Source organism: Bidens hawaiensis, unplaced genomic scaffold, assembly GCF_021521415.1.
Source record: "Bidens hawaiensis isolate Kalapana, Puna unplaced genomic scaffold, B.hawaiensis_p1.1 tig00016041_1, whole genome shotgun sequence".
Lineage (NCBI taxonomy): Eukaryota > Viridiplantae > Streptophyta > Magnoliopsida > Asterales > Asteraceae > Bidens > Bidens hawaiensis.
The window spans coordinates 91647-110177 of NW_027492454.1; the positions used below are offsets into that span (position 1 = coordinate 91647).

The window sequence follows — 18531 nt, forward strand, 5'->3', positions numbered from 1 at the left end:
TTTTGAAAGTACTCATGACTAAGAAAAAATAGTGATAAAAGTGTAAAAAAATATTATTTAGTTAAAAAAAAGAAAAAAAATATATTAACTTTTAGCGTAATTACATATAGGGGTGTTAATCGGGTCAACCCGATCGGTTTCGGGTTAGTCGGGTTTTCCTTAAAAAATATATATAACCTGCAACCCGACCCTATTAAGGTTCGGGTTAGTCGGGTTTGGGCTATTCGGGTTTGTCGGGTCGGGTTAGTCGGGTTAATCGGGTTAACCATGCTACTTTATAATTTTAAGTTATTTTATGTGTTTGTAACTTGTAGGTTGCAACATTTCACATTCCACTTAATTTTCAATTTCTTTCACATGTAATTATTTTATAATTTCACATATAAACCTGTAAATGAACCGAACGAACATGAACAAAGGCGTCTGTATTCTTTCATTTAACTTTTAACGAACACGAACACTTAATCGAACAAATATTTGTGTTCATGATCATTCATTTAACATCTAAACGAAGAATTCACGAACATAAATGAACTTAATTAAACAAAGATAAACGAACATGAATGAACATATATATACATACATTAACAAACACAAACATACATTAACAAACATAAATGAACGCATTTAAATAAACACAAACAAACAAATATAAAACATATTAGGGTGATATAATTACTAAGGGTGTGTTTGGGATTCCTTATTTAAGTTGAAAAGGACTTATTATGATAAGTAGAAAAGGACTTATGAATTTATAATAAGGAGTTTCCAAAAATGTGTTTGGATTAATAAAAGTCAATAAGTTGTTTTTTAAAAAGTGTTTATTTAACTTATTGATGGAAAATGACCAAAAAAGACACTTTTATATAAGTGAATAAGTTGTTTTTAAAAAGTGTTTGGGTGGAATGAAAGGGTGGAATGGGTATTATAAACATGTAAGGAGATAAGTTACCATATCCCAACTTATTTAAAACACATTTTTTAGCCTTATGAATAAGGAGAAAGTAAAAAGGCCTTATTGATTCTCATACACTATATAAACATAAAAATGACTTATTTATCCTATATAAGTAATAAGTAGAGAAAAATAAGGAATCCCAAACACACCCTAAATGCAAATAATATTTAGGGGGTGTTTGGGATTCCTTATTTTACCTCCTTATTCCTTAGTTAAGGCATAAGGTATAAGTTACAGTGTTGTAACTTATACGTTATACACTCACAAAACCCAACTTTCTCAAACACCTTATAACCTATAACCCATAAGTTATAAGAAGCAAAAATAAGGAATCCCAAACAGCCCCTTACTAATTTTCTATTAATATGTAAACGAACATGAACGAACGTAGACAAACTTAAATGAACGATCATAAACAAACATTCACAAACATAGATGAACGAGTGAAATATGTGTTCATGCTCGTTCGTTTATTTAAATGAACACAACATAAATGAAACATTATTGCCTTTATAGTGCTTATTTCACCTTTTAATCATTGTATATAAAGTTAAGTATCGCTACTAATCGGGTTATTCGGGTTAACCCGAAACCGACTTTTTCCCAAAAATGAACCCGAAACCCGACCCTATTAACAATTCGGGCTGACCTGAATAACCCGATTAATACTTTTTGACCCGATTTAACCTGACCCGAATTTACTTGTTCGAGTTCGGGTCAGGTCGGGTTAATCTGGTTTGGGTATTTTGGACACGCTGATTACATATACAATATATAGTAATAACAATTTTAAATTCAAAAAATTAACTACATACTACAAATACACACCAAACAGTCTTCTGTCTTGACGACCTCACACACACACACACATTTCAACTTTCATCAGCTAACCAAAAAACCTAGGGTTTCAAATTAAAATCAAAATCAAACTAATACACCATGCGTGATTCGAATCTGGATCTATTCGATCCGAGAACGGCAATAATGGAGTCATCGGAGTACACTCCTTCCGGCGGCGACGGCGACTTCGGATTCGCGTTCAACGACAGCAACTTCTCGGATCGGATACTTCGAATTGAGATTGTTTCAGAGTCTACGGAGGATGACGAGACTAGACCTGACGGTGAAGGCTGCACTAGTTTAGCTGATTGGGCGAGAAATCGGAAGCGTAGGCTAGAGGATATTAAGCGAGAGAATGGTATATTGTTTGTTTATATTTTAGTTGATTGATTAATTGATTGATTTAGGCTCGTTTAACTTACACGGAGCTCGTTCGGTGTTCTGTTTTCAAAGCTAGAGGTCGCCTTGCGAGTAGATTTTCAATTTCAAGCTCGAGCTCGGCTCGACTACTATTTATTAATTAAATTTTTATATATTTTTCTTCAATTATAATTTTATGTATAGAATAGTTTAACTTACACCGAGCTCGAGCTCGGCTCATTTCGAGGCTTCGAGCTTTATTTTTAAAGCTAGGGCTCGGCGTATGAGAATACTGTAAGATGTGAAGAATTTGATGATTGTTATTATGCTAGGAGTATATTTTAAGTGATTGTGAAGCTTATTTTTGATTTATTAAGTGATTAGACATTGAGTTATCATGTGTGTTCGCATATATATGATATTTAAGAGTCAGATGTGAGCTGAGCTTATGAGATATACCGTATATTGTTGTTTATAGTTTGAGGTTTTGTTAATTAGTGGAGGTTTATTGATTGATTGCTGTTGTTTACTTGCTTTTGATATTGATGGTGTGCTTGACTTGAAGAAGTGTTTGTGAAATTAGGTGGATAGTGTAAGAGTTTGAGATGTGGAGAGTTTGATGATTGTTTTTGTGTTAGGAAGTTGTTTTAAGTGACTGTGAAACTTATTTTGTGATTTGGTAAGTGATTAGAATTTAGACATTGAGTTATCTTGTTTATTTGGTGTGGAAGTGTGATGTGATTGAAACATGGAGCCGAACTACTGAACTAGTTTAGCTGATTGGGGGAGGAATCGGAAGTGAATGAGAGAGGATATTAAACAAGAGAATGGTATATTGTTTGTTTATTGTTTGAGAGTTTGTTAGCAACTCAATTGCAGACAGACTGGCTTCTCATGCTTACTCTCACAGGTCTGATTGCATCGTTGAAGCTGCTTCTTCTCTCTTGCAAACAAGCCTAATTAGAGGTCTATTAGTTAATTTATTGATTGATTGTTGTTTTTATTGATGTGGTACATGATTTTAAGAACTGTTTCTGAAATTAGGAGAATAGTGTTAGATGTGAAGTGTTTGATGGTTGTTATTATGTTAGGAAGCTGTTTTAAGCGACTGTGAAGCTTGTTTTATGGTTTATTAAGTGAATTAAACATTGAGTTATCATGTTTAGAGTCGGAAGCGAATGAGAGAGGATATTAAACGAGAGAATGGTATATTGTTTGGTTATAGTTTGGAATTTTGTTAATTAGAGGTTTATTAGTTGATTAATTGATTGTTGTCTATTGATGCCGTACATAATTTGAAGAACTGTTTATGAAATTAGGAGAATAGTGTTAGATGTGAAGAACTGAAGAATTTGGTGATTGTTATTATGTTAGAAGCTATTTTAAAGTAACTGTGCAGCTTGCTTTATGATTAGACATCGAGTTATCATGTTTATTTGGTATAATAGTGAGATGCAATAGAAAGATGTTGCTGGTAAGTTGTTTGACATGAATGAACTGATATGATGCTGATAGTTAGGATGAAATGTGAAGTATTTGATGATTGTTTTTATGTTAGGAAATAGGAATTTTTTTTAGTGATTAAGCATTGAGTTATCAATCTATCATGTATGATCACATATATTTGTTATAAGAGTCAGATGTGATAGAAAAATGTTACTGGTGGGGAGCTGAACTTAAGACATACAGTGTGACAGACTGAGACAGACTGACAGTGTCATAAGTGTTTGGCATGAATGAAACTGGTATGATGGTAATAATTAGTGAACATCACTTTATTATATATATATATATATTTTTTTGTCTGTTTAGCCTCTTCTGTCTCCATCTTAGGTTTCTACATGAATATAGGTTTATTTTCTAGTTATTTGAGGATTTGACATAATATCTGAAAATGAGAAAATCATTGATAAATATAATTAATAGTTTGCATAACGGAACAAGTTATTTTCATCCTTGAGCTATTTGCTTAATGATATGTTGACAGAGCATATTCATTAACATTTTCAGTTTGATGGTTGTTGCTTGATATGAAGATTGCAGATGTCTAATGAGAAGTGCTGTAGGGATGCTTGCTTTCGCTATTGATGTTGTATATGATTTAGATAACTGTTTGTGAAATTGGAGAATACGATAAGATGTGAAGAATTTGATGATTATTTTGTTAGGAACTGTGAAAGTGTGAAGCTCCTTTTTGACAGTATTAAGTGATTAGACGTTGAGTTATCATGTTCACATGTATTATTTGATATGGAAGTTAGATGTGAGAGAAAAATGTTGCTGGTGGGGAACTGAACTTAAGAGTTAAGACATTTAGTGTCATAGCTCGTAAGTTGTTTGACATGAATGAACTGACATGTTGGTAACAGTTAGTAAATAGTACTTAAAATCTTATATATGTACCCTTTTCTGTTTATTTCTTAGGTCACTATATGAATATAGGTTTACTTCCAGCCATTGGAGGATTTGACATGATATTTTATTAAATTGAAATTAAAGTAACCTGAAAAATATAGTTTGCATAATGGAACTTGTTATTACCAAGTTACTTAAAAGAGTATACCTCAAGCTATTTGCTTGATATTTTTTAACATGTTCAATTTGGTGGTTGTTGGTTGATATGATTCATATGAAGATTGCAATTGTCTAATAACTAGTGCTATAGGGATACTGCACATGTCTGTTTCCTTGAGATAGTTGTCTTTTTAGATTTTTAATTTAGGGCATATATGACACACTGCATAGGTCATTTCTTAGTCTGATGATAGCAAGTTTAATCGGTACATATGTACATCAGTATACACAAAGGATTACTCTTTTACGCTGCCTTTGGCTTCTTGTGAATGTTATTCTTGGTGCTGCTGCCAATTTGATTGCCATCGTGTGGAATGAAAAAGAATATTCTAGGTGGAAAACAGGAGGAAGTGAGAAGTGTTGGTATCTAGAAAAACTTTTTGTAGCATAAAAGCTTGAGGGGTATATAGTTTACTCTCGTTCAGTGATTAGTTTTTCTAAGATTCTATTCTTAAAACAGTTTATATAATATAAATAGCAGGGTTCTAGTTATTTAATCCACTAAATGGATCATCTCATGTATGGTTGGGCCAGCCGGCTCTGTTGGGAGAGTACGCATGGTTTAGGGCCAGCCTTCTAGAATCTAGATTAAACAAAGCATAATAATAAATAGGACAGACAGTGGAAGTAATCTGGTGATAGGGAGGACTGAGGAGAAAGGGGGAGGATTTTAAGAAAGTTTGCCATTTATAAAAGCTTTGGAACGGGTGGTAAGGGTCGGGATGGGAATATGATATTTCCTGTTTTTTGTTCTCACTTGTATGGGCAAATTACTGCTGACATGTTCTGTAATGTGGTCATTAATTGCAGAATCATGGTTATACTTGACTCTTTTCTGGTGGAAGTCATGTTTCTTATTGAATGAGTGTCTTCCACAAGTTGCATGTCTCTTTACTAGTGTAGGAGGATTGGAGTCCAAACATTAGCATCTTTTTGCATGCATTTATTGATCGAGTTTAGTTATCTTTGAAGAACAATAGAATGTTACAAAAGTATGCTTTGTCACTTGTCAGGAGTTGATTTCTGAGTTTCAGCTTCTCATAACAACTAACAAGCACACAGAAAAAAAACAGTTTTTTTCTGTACTTATTTAGGCTTTGCTTGATGCTTATTTGAGATGGCTATGGTTTGGTTAATTTGAACAAAAACGCATTCATTGACCTTGAAATTTGGTGTTCACAGCTGTATGTCTGCCGTGGGTCCAGAAGAACAAATTCTGAATCAGCCTGATAACATTCCTGATGACTTGGACACTGAAAATCAGGATGAGGAGACCGCAGCAATGATTGAAGAACCACCATCAGGTTTGATAGTTTTTCCTATTGTTTCTGTAAATAATTTTTTATCTTGTGTTTCTGTAAATATGTTAAAAGTGTGTTCTTCTATTCCACTTTACAGGAGATGAAGGTGCGAACGACCTTGATTCAAACTGGAGCATGGAGTGTACAACAGTCGTGAGAGTAAAAACTCTACACATTAGCTCTCCAATTTTGGCAGCAAAAAGTCCATTCTTTTACAAGGTAAAATTCCCAATTTCCAAATGAGTATACTTTTCTCTGTCATTAAAATTCTTTAATTTACAATATTCATTTCCATTTATCTCCAATGCAGCTTTTCTCTAATGGTATGAGGGAGTCAGAGCAACGACATGTAACATTGCGTATCAATGCATCAGGTACATATTTCATTTTATTTCGAGCGTTCTATACCTAAAACTGTTAAGATTCTTCAGATTTCTCACCCTTTTTTTGGAACAGAGGAAGCTGCACTTATGGAACTCAACTTTATGTATAGCAATACCTTAACCGTGACAACTGCTCCTGCTTTGCTGGATGTATTAATGGCTGCTGATAAGTTTGAGGTGGCTTCTTGCATGAGATATTGCAGCCGTGCATTGAGAAATCTGGATATGACGCCCGATTCCGCACTACTTTATCTTGATCTTCCATCTAGCGTTTTAATGGCGGAAGCCGTTCAACCGTTGACTGATGCAGCAAAACAGTTTCTTGCTGTCCGTTACAAAGATATCACCAAGTAAGCTCATCTCATTTTACGTTTATTTAAGAAAAGAACCATTAGTTTTCAGTTTTTAATTTTCGATATAATAATATCAGGTTTCAAGATGAGGTTCTCAACTTGCCTCTTGCTGGAGTGGAAGCAATTCTAGCAAGTGATGATCTCCAAGTGGCATCAGAAGACGCGGTTTATGATTTTGTACTCAAATGGTCCAGACTTCAGTACCCTAAAATAGAAGAACGCCGTGAGATCCTAGCCACACGTCTGGCTCAGCTCATCCGGTTCCCCCACATGACCTGCAGAAAGCTCAGAAAAGTCATGGCATGCAACGACTTCGACCACAAGTTTGCACAAAAAGTGGTGGTGGAAGCCCTCTTCTTCAAAGCCGAGGCCCCACACCGACAACGCACCCTAGCCGCTGACGAAAACCCTCACCCAAATCGCCGGTTTATCGAACGGGCCTACAAGTACCGCCCCGTTAAGGTTGTGGAGTTCGAACAGCCACGTCAGCAGTGTGTAGTGTACCTAGATCTGAAACGCGAAGAGTGCGAGAATTTGTTCCCGTCAGGCCGGGTCTACTCTCAAGCGTTCCATTTAGGCGGTCAAGGGTTTTTCTTATAAGCTCATTGTAACATGGACCAACAAAGCTCGTTTCATTGTTTCGGGCTGTTCTTAGGGATGCAGGAAAAAGGGTCGGTGACTTTTGCGGTTGACTACGAGTTTTCAGCTCGGTCTAAGCCGACTGAAGAATATATTAGCAAGTATAAAGGGAATTATACGTTTACGGGTGGAAAGGCGGTTGGTTACAGAAACTTGTTTGCGATCCCATGGACCTCGTTTATGGCTGAGGATAGTCTTTACTTCATCAATGGCATCCTTCATCTTCGGGCCGAGCTTACCATCAGGCATTAAAAATATAGTAGTTAATTAATATTTCTTACTTCAAATGTTGTGATCTGAGAACTGAATCAAAACTTGTGTGCTTTGAAAAGATAAAAGAGGAAATGTAAATTGGTATTATGAACCTTAATATGCATGTATTTATAATTTACTGTCTTATAATATTCGCTCAAATCGAACTTTTTACATATTTAGATCAAATTGCGCAACCTGTAAAACCGACAAAAACGGGCTTAGATGGTTTAATAACTTTTTTGCAAACTAAATTCTGTATATGTAACCAAGTATTCGGTGGGTTTACACACCTGAATTCAAGTTTTAACAGTTAACCAAATCGTCAAACCTCATTTTTAGACTATAAATTGATCGACTAATTAGTTGGGTTTAAACAGATCGTCCAACTAGTTTAGCACTTTTAGCAGTTTAACCGGTCACTAAACAGTGACACACTGTAGAGTGTAGAAGGTAGACAGTTCTTGTATGTTAACAGTCTTTATGGGTGCAGAAAACCAAATTTCCGAACTGATTTGAGTAGGAAACGGTTTGAAGTAAGTCAAGGATCAGGTTCGTAGACTGGGTTTTGATCAATTCATTCAGGTTTGACTGGTTTCAAGCTATGAGGTTACAATCCGGTTTACACCTACTGTTTGGTTTTTCGTACATCTCTACAATAAGAAAAAATCGAACTTTTCTTGCGCTGTTATAACCTTGGTGACAAAGAATTCTGTAGCAACACATGCCTCAGAGTAGTCACAATAACTATTAAATTTACTGTTACATGATGTTTAGAATAATACTAGACCAGTAAACTTAATAATGACAAAATATTATCACCAACATGCCAACCATGTTAACATTATCCCAAAATAATAATATTATCCCAAACAATAAGATGAGATGATACAATCATTGATCAATGTTCAAACAAATTTTCATCAACAAAACTGAAGGTCATTTATTGAATGGGTGATGAGATCTAACAAACTAAAAGCATACCAGCCGACACCATACGGCTGCAACTGCAAACACCCAAAAGTTGATACCATGAATAAACCTGCATCAATCAAAAGAAAGACTCGTAAACACCAAAGATAGGATAATAACAAGTTCCTGATCATCCAACACAAACTAGATGTGCATTTGCTGTAAGCGAACCAAGGCTGGAAGTTCGTTTGTGTTCATAAACCGTTCACAAACAAGTTCACTTCATTAATGAGCGAACACGAACACGAACACGGAAACAAAGAAGAACCTTCGCTTGGTTAAGTATTCGTGAACCATTTGCTCGCCCAATAGAAGAGGTCGAACATAAACAAGGCCTTGTTTGGTTTGTTTCTGTTCGTTTATAACCCCACGCATTTCTATTAAAATCAAGTTCAAAAATCCACATTCAACAAAAAACACAAATCTATGCCATTATTATCAAAAACCCACATTCAACAACGAAACTGGTTTCTGACTCGTCCCACTTTAAAAGAACTGGTTTGGGCAAAACCCGACCCAATCCGCAGTTCGTGTAGTGGCATTCACTGGAACCGGTTTGGACCCAACCTGATTTGTAAAAATGCAAAAAAAAAAAACGATTTTTCCCTAAACCGGTTTATAACCCGAAACCAATTCATTTAATAGGCTTGCTTATTTCCCCCCTAACCCATTTTAAACCCGAACCAGTTATTTACAAACCGATTTTTATAACCTGTCGGCCAACTCAATTCGGCTTATTAAGACTCATGAATCCAAACCAGTTTCGTACATCTCTAAAATCAAGTTCATGAATCCATATTCAACAAACTAATCAATATTTAACAAATCATAAAGACTCAAGAGATCAAAGATCGGCTAATAACAAGTTCTTGATCATCTAACACAAACTAGATTTTCATTTGCTGTAAACAAACCAATTCGTTTGTGCTCGTGAACCGTTCACAAACAAGTTCATTTCCTTAATGAACGAATTCTGTTCGCTTACAACCCTATGCATTTCTATTTAAACCAAGTTCAAAAATCCATATTCAACAAAAACCACAAATCAATGCCACTATTATAAAAATTCCATATTCAACAAAGAAACCGGTCTCTGACCCGGCCCACTTAAAAAAAACTGGTTTAAACCCAACCCAATTCGCAGGTTCGTATACCAGTTAATAGTCACATTCACTGAAACTGGCTTTGGACCCAAAGTGATTTGAAAAACAGGCAAAAAAAGTCGGTTTTCATTCATAAATCAGTTTATAAGCCGAAACGAATCGACGTGATAGGTTCGCATATTTTTCCTCCTAACCATTTGAAACCCAAACCAGTTACTTATAAACCTATTTTTATAACCGGTCGACCAACCCGATTCGTTTACAACCCAAACAAAATATTAATGGTTAACAAATCATAAAGATCAAAGATCGACTAATAAGTAATAACATATTCTTGATCATCTAACACAAACTAGATACGCATTCTTTATAAACAAACCAAACGTTCATTTCCTTAATAAACGAACACGAAAAACTTTCATTCTGATCCGTTCAGTTCGTTTACAACCCTATGCATTTCCATTACAAATAAGCTCAATAATCAATATTCAATAAAGCACATATCCTAACCTCACCGCTCATCGAAGCTTGGCTTGAATCGAACTCTGCCTCTTCGCCGCCTCCTTCACCTTCTCAATATACCCTTCAATCGGCGGTGTCAGCGTCGCCATAAACCGATTAACCGGAAACGGCGTCATATCCGGCACCAACGCCTTCTCCCTCAACTCATCCGGCAACGCCTGGATCGCCTCCTTCTTACACTTCAACAACGCCGTCTCCGCCGCCTGCCTCGCCCTATGCTTCCTCATTAATATCCTACTATACTCCTTAGCCAACTTCCTCCCATCCTCAACCGTAAGTTCATATTTCGGGACCTTATCGCCATCGACTACTCCTAATGTTATCAAATCCAATCCTTCCGGTCCAATTAACCCTAACTTATTATCATTATCATTATTACTATTTTTTTTTATATTTTTTTTGAAATTAGTGATTTCTAGTTTTCGGTCTTCGGATATTAATCCCATTTTCTCTCGTTCGGCTTCTCGTGCACGTTCTTTGGGGGTTAAGTGACGTACGGGTGCCTTGGCTTGCAAGCAACCGTCGATTAATACTTCTAATTGGCTTCTTCTCGGGCCGGATTTTGAATCCGATGGATCCGGTTTCTGTTGCTGGCCTTTTTTGATGGTGATTTTGGACCGGGTTAGGGTTTTGCCGTCCTTGAGCTTGCCTTTGCCTTTGGCCGTGCCGCTGACGGTACGGCGTTGGAGGATTTGGTGAGTTAGGGTTAGAGTTTGGAGTTTGGTGGTGGTTGTGAGGCGGTTCATGGTGGTTGGTTGGATGGGGTTAGGGTTTTGTGAATGAAATGGTGAAGAGGAAGGAGGTCAATTTGAAAATATGGAATCTTTTACGGGTTATTCGGGTTTCAAAGTTTTAAATCAAGACTCGAAAGCCAACTCAAATCACTCGCGGTTTCTTCAGGTTCGGGTAATTCGGGTTCGAGTTTTTTCGGATTGTGTTAATCGGATCTTGAGTATTCTTAGAAAAAAAAGTACATTGTTAAATTTAAATGTAATATATTTTTTTTAACTCGTAATGTAAATTCTTTACTCGCATGTCAGCAAATATACCCCTTCATCTTTACCAAATATTTAACGATTTTAATTTAAAATTCTTATTTCTTCCATATCTTTAAATATATTTTGCCTTAAAAAAAAACGAGCCTACCATTGTCACGTGCTTATTTTTGTTAACGTTACGATATTAAACTTATTCAATTCCATGATATAGATTATAATGTACAAGTTATTGATGCATTATAGTTAAAGATTTTAAAGCCCATTTTTGTTTTCAAAACCGAGTCAAACATATTAACTCGAACACAACATAAATATCCACTCGTTATGACAAACACAATGTATTAAACCCAACATCTTTACAAATTACATGTTTACAAATTACAACCAATCATACATAAAACTATTACCATTTTACTAAACAATATCATATCAGTCTCTCTTTCAACTTTAAAACTGTAGTCAAAATCACACATCAAGTTTCATTTACGGCACATAAACATTAACGGAAAAACGGCTTAAGCAAGTCGATTTGCAAACCCGTCATGTTGACACAAACGCTAGCCGTTTAGGTAAATGTGTTCGTGGATTCATCATGAAAACGAACCAACCCGGGCTTGGTTTACTTAAGCTTGGCAAATTCCACATATAAGATACTATACTACATTACAAGACCATATATGCTTCTTGTACATAAATTTTATGAGAAAAAAACACTTGAAGTCGAGTTCAACAAACAAAGTAAATGTAGGATTATAGACTGAAACAACGACCATCTATTCGGAGCCTGCAATCTTCTTCTTTATGGACTCGATGTCTGTGGCTAGCTCTTTTCTGCTCGACTGTAGCACAAAAAACATGACACCATCAGTCATTCGCTATCTATACTAACTGTATGTGAACTTAAGAGCCGGGGCCCAGTCAACAGACTGGTCAACGCTCTACGCAACAAAGCCTAGCCCGGTCAAAGTCTGGACAAGGGGTGTGCGTGGTGCGGTTCGGTGAGGTTTTTGGTTAAATTGAACCGAAAACCAAAACTTCGGTTTTTAGAGTATTTGAAACCATAGGTTATGGTTTTTCGGTTTTGGTTTCAGTTCGGTTTCGGTTTATTGCGGTTTATGCCATTTGATCTTGAAAAAGTTAGGCCGAAAAAAAGTTGGCAAAAATAATGAATTTAGTTATAAATAATTTTATTAATTTTAAAATAACAGACTATTATACATTAAACCAAAAATAATTGAGTTACATATTTTTAGATTCTTATAAATTACTTAATATAAAATATTAATAAACAAAAATTTAGGAATTCGGTTCGGTTCGGTTTTTACAAAAACATAAAACCAAACCGTCAGTTTTAGTTTCGGTTCAGTTTTTTCGGTTTCAGATTGGTTTTTTCGGTTTCTTGCACACCCCTAGTCAAGACCGGACCGTATAACCATTACCAGAAAAACATCTTGCAATATTTTTAATCTTTTATTTCGTACCTTGAAGAGCAAATATCAGTAGACAAACCATCCACTATAACCGAGTCCTACCAACTCCATGATCTTCGGAAGCTGAAAATTTTATAAAACCAAAAAAAAAAAAAAAATCAGAAAAGATATTAAAATTGCTAAAATATGTTTTTTACAATAGTATCAAACATTCAAACTTATGCTACTACTTACCAATGGCACGGAGTTGATTGCACCAACAACGATCGAGGATAGCCAAACTGCAACAATTGCACCTCCGCCATAGATTATGACGGTGGATTTGTTCTCAACTGCATCCCACTGCAAATAATAAACAAAAAATAAAAGAACATTAAGATATGAAACATAAATGTTTGAATGTTTTAGACTTTTAGAATCATGTTTACCTTTTCTTTAAGGTCATTGAACAACTCGTTAGCATCTGGGGCGGATGACGCGTCTTCTGAGACCTTTATCTGGAAAAGATTTGACCTTTTTGAACCTGGTGTGCAACACGAAACAGAAATGAGATATAAACTAGGATTATTATTTATTACCCAAAATGCAAAATTAGCCTAATTTGGGAAACAAAGAAAAGGATTTGATCGTTTTAAAATCATAGGAAGCTCATGAAAAATCTAGTTCCCAAACATACAAATTGGCTGTGTTATAAAGATCACGCTTAGGCCCGATTAATAATAAATCAAAGGACGACCAATTTGATTTCACCAAACCGGTCTCTAAAATCGGTCAGAAATTGGTCAAAAACGGGTCAAAATCTAGTATTTGAAAAACTATACTTATTTTGAATAAATATACTCGAGCCCCAAAATATTTCTGCCTGTTCTTATCAACAAGCCAAGCATTTACTTAACCAAAATCTTCACGCACACACCAAGTGTTCGACAAACCGTTTGAAACAAACAAACAAACAAATGGAAAATTTTTACAACTAAATCCTCCGGCAAAACACTTGAATTATGAATAACCCACGCCCAAAAAAATCTTTATACACGTTCTTATAAACAACCTAACCATTAACTCAACCAAAATATTCGCATACACTCCAAGTGTTCGACGAAAAGCTAGAACATGTTAAAACTAAATTCTCTGGTTAAACACTTAAATTATGGATAACTCAAGCAACCAAAACCTTTATACATGTTCTTATCAACAACCTAACCATTAACTTATCCAAACTATTCACACACACCAAGTGTTCGACAAAATGCCTGAAAGAAACATACTACCAAAAATTATTTTTTTAAACGTAAGCTCTCTGGTTAAACACTTGAATTACGGATTACTCAAACCCCAGAATCTCCATATTCGCTCTTATCAACAACTTAACCATTAACTCAACCAAAACCTTCACACACACCAAGTGTTCGACGAAATGCTTGAAACAAACAAACAAAAGAAATTTTTTTACTATTAAACACATGAATTATGAATAACTAAGCACCCAGAACCTTTATACACGTTCTTAGCAACAACCTAAACATTAACTCAACCAAACTGTTGACACACATCAAGTGTTCGACGAAATGCCTGAAAGAAACAAACTACCTGAAACCCGCTTAACAGAAGTCTAAAACGAGCGAGCAGGGAGTGAAGGCAAGCCAGAGCAACGGGTGGTTGTGGGTCTGGTCGGAATACGTGGTAACATGACGGCAGTAGCCGCCATGTAGGTTGAATTAGCCGCCGCATACACCGTCGACGCCATTGCAAATGCTATCCGCACAAAGTCTAATCTATTCCGAGCTTGTTTTTGTTTTGTTAAGTTTTTATTATTGTTATTATAAAATTAAAAGTGAAGATTTTGTAGTGACACGTGGAGGAATAGAGGTTTTTGATTGGTTGGTTGTTTATCTTCTTAATCCACGTTTGAAAGGTTCATACTTGAAAGAAATATAGAATAGATTCAACAGAATTATAGAATATACTTGGTTTGGGCTATATATACTGGGCCATGAGTGTTAAAAAATATGGTTTCGGTTATTTGGGCTTCATGGGCTTCCTTGTGCATTAGTCACTCACGAGTTATTAGAGATCTGATCGATAAAAAGGTTGTGCATCATATAAAGTTTGTTTGGTTGTCATTATGAGTTTGAGCCTTGTATAGGATGATTGTTTAGGTTTGTTGAACCTTAATGAGTTCGGTGTGCTTTTAAGTTTTAACTCTTTTGAACTCCTATGCATTAATTTCACAGTGTATAGCTGAGCTTGAGTTGACCTTTGACTCGTTTAAGGTGCTACCCACGTGCTCAAGCTTAGGCTTATTTAAAAGTTTTTTTCAATATATATATATATATATATATATATATATATATATACACTAAAAATATATACAAGGTAATTAATAAAGAAATAATAAACGAGCCATGGTCGAGACAATTGCTCGAGTTTGAGAAAACAGCCCACAATTCGAACTCGAACTCTTATAAGTCACAACAAGCCAAGCTCAAGTCTAGACAAGCTTGGGCTCAGCTCGTTTGCAGTTGCACCCTTAAGTAGAGGTGCACAAAAAACCCGAACCCGGAACCGGTTTTTTTAATACCCGTACCCAACCCTACCCGTAGGGTATGGATAGGGTACGCATTTCGGTACTAAAACCCGAACCGGACCCGATTTGTACCTGGTAATACCTGAAAACCCGAACCGGTTCCATACCCGGAATCGGGTTTTTCCAATACCCGGAACCGGGTATTTCAAATACCTGATGTATACCCGAAAAATACCTTATAAATATCCGAAAAATACCCCAAAAAAGTGCAATCTTATAAAAAATCCAATCTATACCCGAAAAATATCTGGAAAAAGGTCCGAAAAAACCCACAAATAGGGTTTTTTCAATACCCGAAAATAGGGTATTCAAATACCCGGTTTTAGAATACCGGTTTCTATACCCGACCCGAACCCGATGCATAGTGTATGGTTTTTTGAGGCAATACCAAGACCCGAACCGATTTTTACCAATACCCGGTTTTTCAATACCCGGTCATACCCAAACCAGATTCCATACCTGAACTCGGGTATTTGAAAAACCCGATTTGCGCACCTCTACTCTTAAGTAGAGGTACACAAATCGGTTAACCTATAACCGGTTTTTTTTTTTTTTTGCGGGCATTAACCGGTTATACCGGTTTCCCGGTTAGGTTAGTAACCGATTTTGACCGGCTGGAGAAGCGGTTTTGATCGGTTAGGCCGGACCGGTTAACCGGTTAATAACCGGTTTTTTATAAAATAATAATTAAAAAATCGGTTAACCGGTTTATAACCAGTTTTGAAATCAAACATATAAACCGGTTACTAACCGGCAGTTAGAATCGGTTAGTAACCGGTTAAGGTTGGACCGGTTACAAAATCGGTTAGAAACCGGTTTATGTGTGCATCTCTACTCTTAAGTCCAACAAGAGCAATACATTTATGTTACATTGATGGTCTAGTTCTTTTTTATATGGGTCAGGTGGTTCGGGCCTGTTGTGCTTTTCTATGTGTGGAACTACAGTACGATCAAGTATCAATGGCCCATATTTATTGGGCGAAATAATGAGTTTAAGTGGCCCCATCCCTCAGCCATTTTTGAATTGATTTAATTAAATCATTTGGTTTGGACACACATATAAATGAGACGTTCCGTAGGGATGTAAATGAACCGAGTCGATCTGGGATCAAGCGCAGCTCACTTAATTTACTAGAGCTTAAGCTTGAGCTCGGCTTCTTTCGTGCTGTATTTCTAAAGTGTGGTGTAACACCCCGACCAAAGGCGGATTATACATCAGGGCGCCACATATTGTTTCATTACTCGTGACACTATTGGTGTCAATATTTATTAATACACATTTTATCGCGCACGCGCAGCGGGGAAAATAAAATACATAAATCAAACATAAATCAATATATTATAAATTATAACATTCAAACAACATTAACTAGTCTTGATACATTTTAATTCTAGGTCCAAAAGTAAAAACGTCCTACGTGTCCACAAGCTCCAAAACAGCTACTGCAAACCTGAACATGTGTTAAAATAAACGTCAAACACTTGCGTGTTGGTGAGAAATCAAGTTTAGTACAATACATAGATAACAATAAATCTGCGCGCAACATGTGTATGTCTGGTTTTCAACAAGGGTGTAATCTGATCGGGACCAACTCTAAGAGACAAGACTGCCAGTGCTCACAATTGAGCTCACAAACAAGACTAACTGTGCAAGTGTAACAAAAGAGAAAATCATAAACGATAGTTCTCCCGTGTTCATCTAATGGTACCATGAAAACTGCGGAATAGACCGTCAATACGGTTAATGATCCACACATACAAATAAACAGCCAAGTCTACGTCCTCAACACATGGGATACTGCGCGACTAAAGTTCATAAACAGTTTAAGACTCAAGTTTTGTATGAACACATGAACATCCCAAAGCATTTAAAATAAAAAGGGATTAGATACGAGATAACTCACTTGATAAACGATGCGGTGTAAGATAAAGCAAGAACCAACTTTAAACAAGCACAAGTTAACCTATAAATAAGATTATTGTTTTAATGATCTGTTTTAAGTCTTGATTATAAGTTAGCATAATTAATAAGTAAATTATTATATAATATATATATATTACCGGAAAAGCAGGGAAGAACAGGGAGGAAGACGGAGGCAGAGAGGAAGACGGCAGAGAGAGCAAGGAGCAAGAGAACAGGAGAGATTAAGTGTTTTGTGTGTGTAGTGTTAGGAAAAATAATGTTATTATTTATAGAGAAACCCTAGGGAACACAATCCCTAGGAAAAGGGGAAAAGATCTCAAAAAGCAAAAGATTCCAAAAGCAAAAGATATCAAAAGATATGGCAGCTGCAGGGGCAAGATAAAGCTGACAGCGAACAGTAAAAAGGCATGGGCAGGTCAGATAAAGGTACTGGTCAAGCATGGCAAAAGCAGATCTCAAAAGATTATGTCTTTTGTGTCACTTTATCTGCCAACCAATGGGGTTGGTGCGCATGCTGCGCCGAAAGTAACTATTCAGACATAAAGCAGATTAGGTCAACAACACAAAAGATAAGACAACACAAAAGCAAACGGCTAGATTAAACAGAAGAAAAACTCAAAGGGTTAAGCGCGGGAAGGCTGAGTGCGCGAGCGCGAAGGCTGGCACAACAATCCTTAGCGCACTGCGGGAAGAATCACAAATCCTTCGCGTGCTGCGTGAAGAACAAGAATTCTAAGCGCATCGCGGGAAGAACATACATTCTTAGCGCATTGCGGGAAGAACATGCATTCTTAGCGCGCTGCGAGAAGAGTTCTCTTCACGCATCGCAGGAACAAGATGTCTTCACGCAGGCTTCCTATGTAAGGAGTCTGGCGCGTGGAGCTGCAGACATCCTTAGGCGGGAAGAACCAAAGGACAAGCAAAGAGTTAGAAGAAAAAGAGGAAACAAGGCTTAAGGGCGGGACAGCGACAAGAGGGAACAGAAGGCGGAAAGAGAGAAGAGGGATGGGACGGCGGAAAGAAAGAGAGAGAGAGGCGGGAAGGAAAATATATATATATTATTATTAAAAGTAAAATATAAGTATAAATAAATATTAAATCATAAAAGAAAGAGATCGGATAAGAGAAACGGGTACCTGGGTCGGGTCGGATCAGGGCAGATGTCACAGTCTCCCCTACTTTAAGAAATTTCGTCCCGAAATTTATCTCGAAGTAGGTTGCGCAGAGAACAGGTGCGGGTACTTGATCTTCATTTGATCTTCCCTTTCCCATGTAAACTCGGCTCCGCGCTTGGACTCCCAGCGAACTTTCACGATAGGGATACGACTGCGCTTG

General features: G+C 36.5%; 1 protein-coding gene and 2 pseudogenes across 4 annotated transcripts; 1 reads left to right on the forward strand and 2 right to left on the reverse strand.

Moving 5' to 3' along the window:
• The first annotated feature begins 1810 nt into the window (after positions 1–1810).
• LOC143550442 (BTB/POZ domain-containing protein POB1-like) lies at positions 1811–7844 on the forward strand (annotated as a pseudogene). Its single transcript, XR_013138329.1, has 8 exons — positions 1811–2156; positions 5543–5610; positions 5827–5831; positions 5915–6036; positions 6131–6252; positions 6344–6407; positions 6490–6766; positions 6847–7844. The product of XR_013138329.1 is annotated as a BTB/POZ domain-containing protein POB1-like (transcript).
• Positions 7845–8531: 687 nt separating this feature from the next.
• Positions 8532–11038, reverse strand: LOC143550417 (uncharacterized). Of its 2 annotated transcripts, none has more exons than XM_077041062.1 (2): positions 10246–11038; positions 8532–8702 (listed from the first exon to the last, which is right to left on the reverse strand). In XM_077041062.1, exon 1 carries the CDS (start codon positions 11001–11003, stop codon positions 10254–10256), a length of 750 nt encoding a protein of 249 aa, XP_076897177.1. In that variant the 5' UTR covers positions 11004–11038; the 3' UTR covers positions 8532–8702; positions 10246–10253. The 2 variants fall into 2 exon arrangements, with proteins under 2 accessions (XP_076897177.1, XP_076897178.1); XM_077041063.1 differs by having other exon boundaries at positions 8556–8702; positions 10251–11038.
• An 810-nt stretch (positions 11039–11848) lies between these two features.
• Positions 11849–14489, reverse strand: LOC143550419 (protein CURVATURE THYLAKOID 1A, chloroplastic-like; annotated as a pseudogene). Its single transcript, XR_013138324.1, has 5 exons — positions 14276–14489; positions 13114–13208; positions 12920–13027; positions 12737–12808; positions 11849–12094 (listed from the first exon to the last, which is right to left on the reverse strand). The product of XR_013138324.1 is annotated as a protein CURVATURE THYLAKOID 1A, chloroplastic-like (transcript).
• Between the last annotated feature and the right edge of the window lie 4042 nt (positions 14490–18531).

Bases quoted from the DNA above. Each gene is read 5' to 3' on its own strand.
- LOC143550417 (XM_077041062.1), bottom strand. From the start codon at position 11,003: ATGAACCGCCTCACAACCACCACCAAACTCCAAACTCTAACCCTAACT.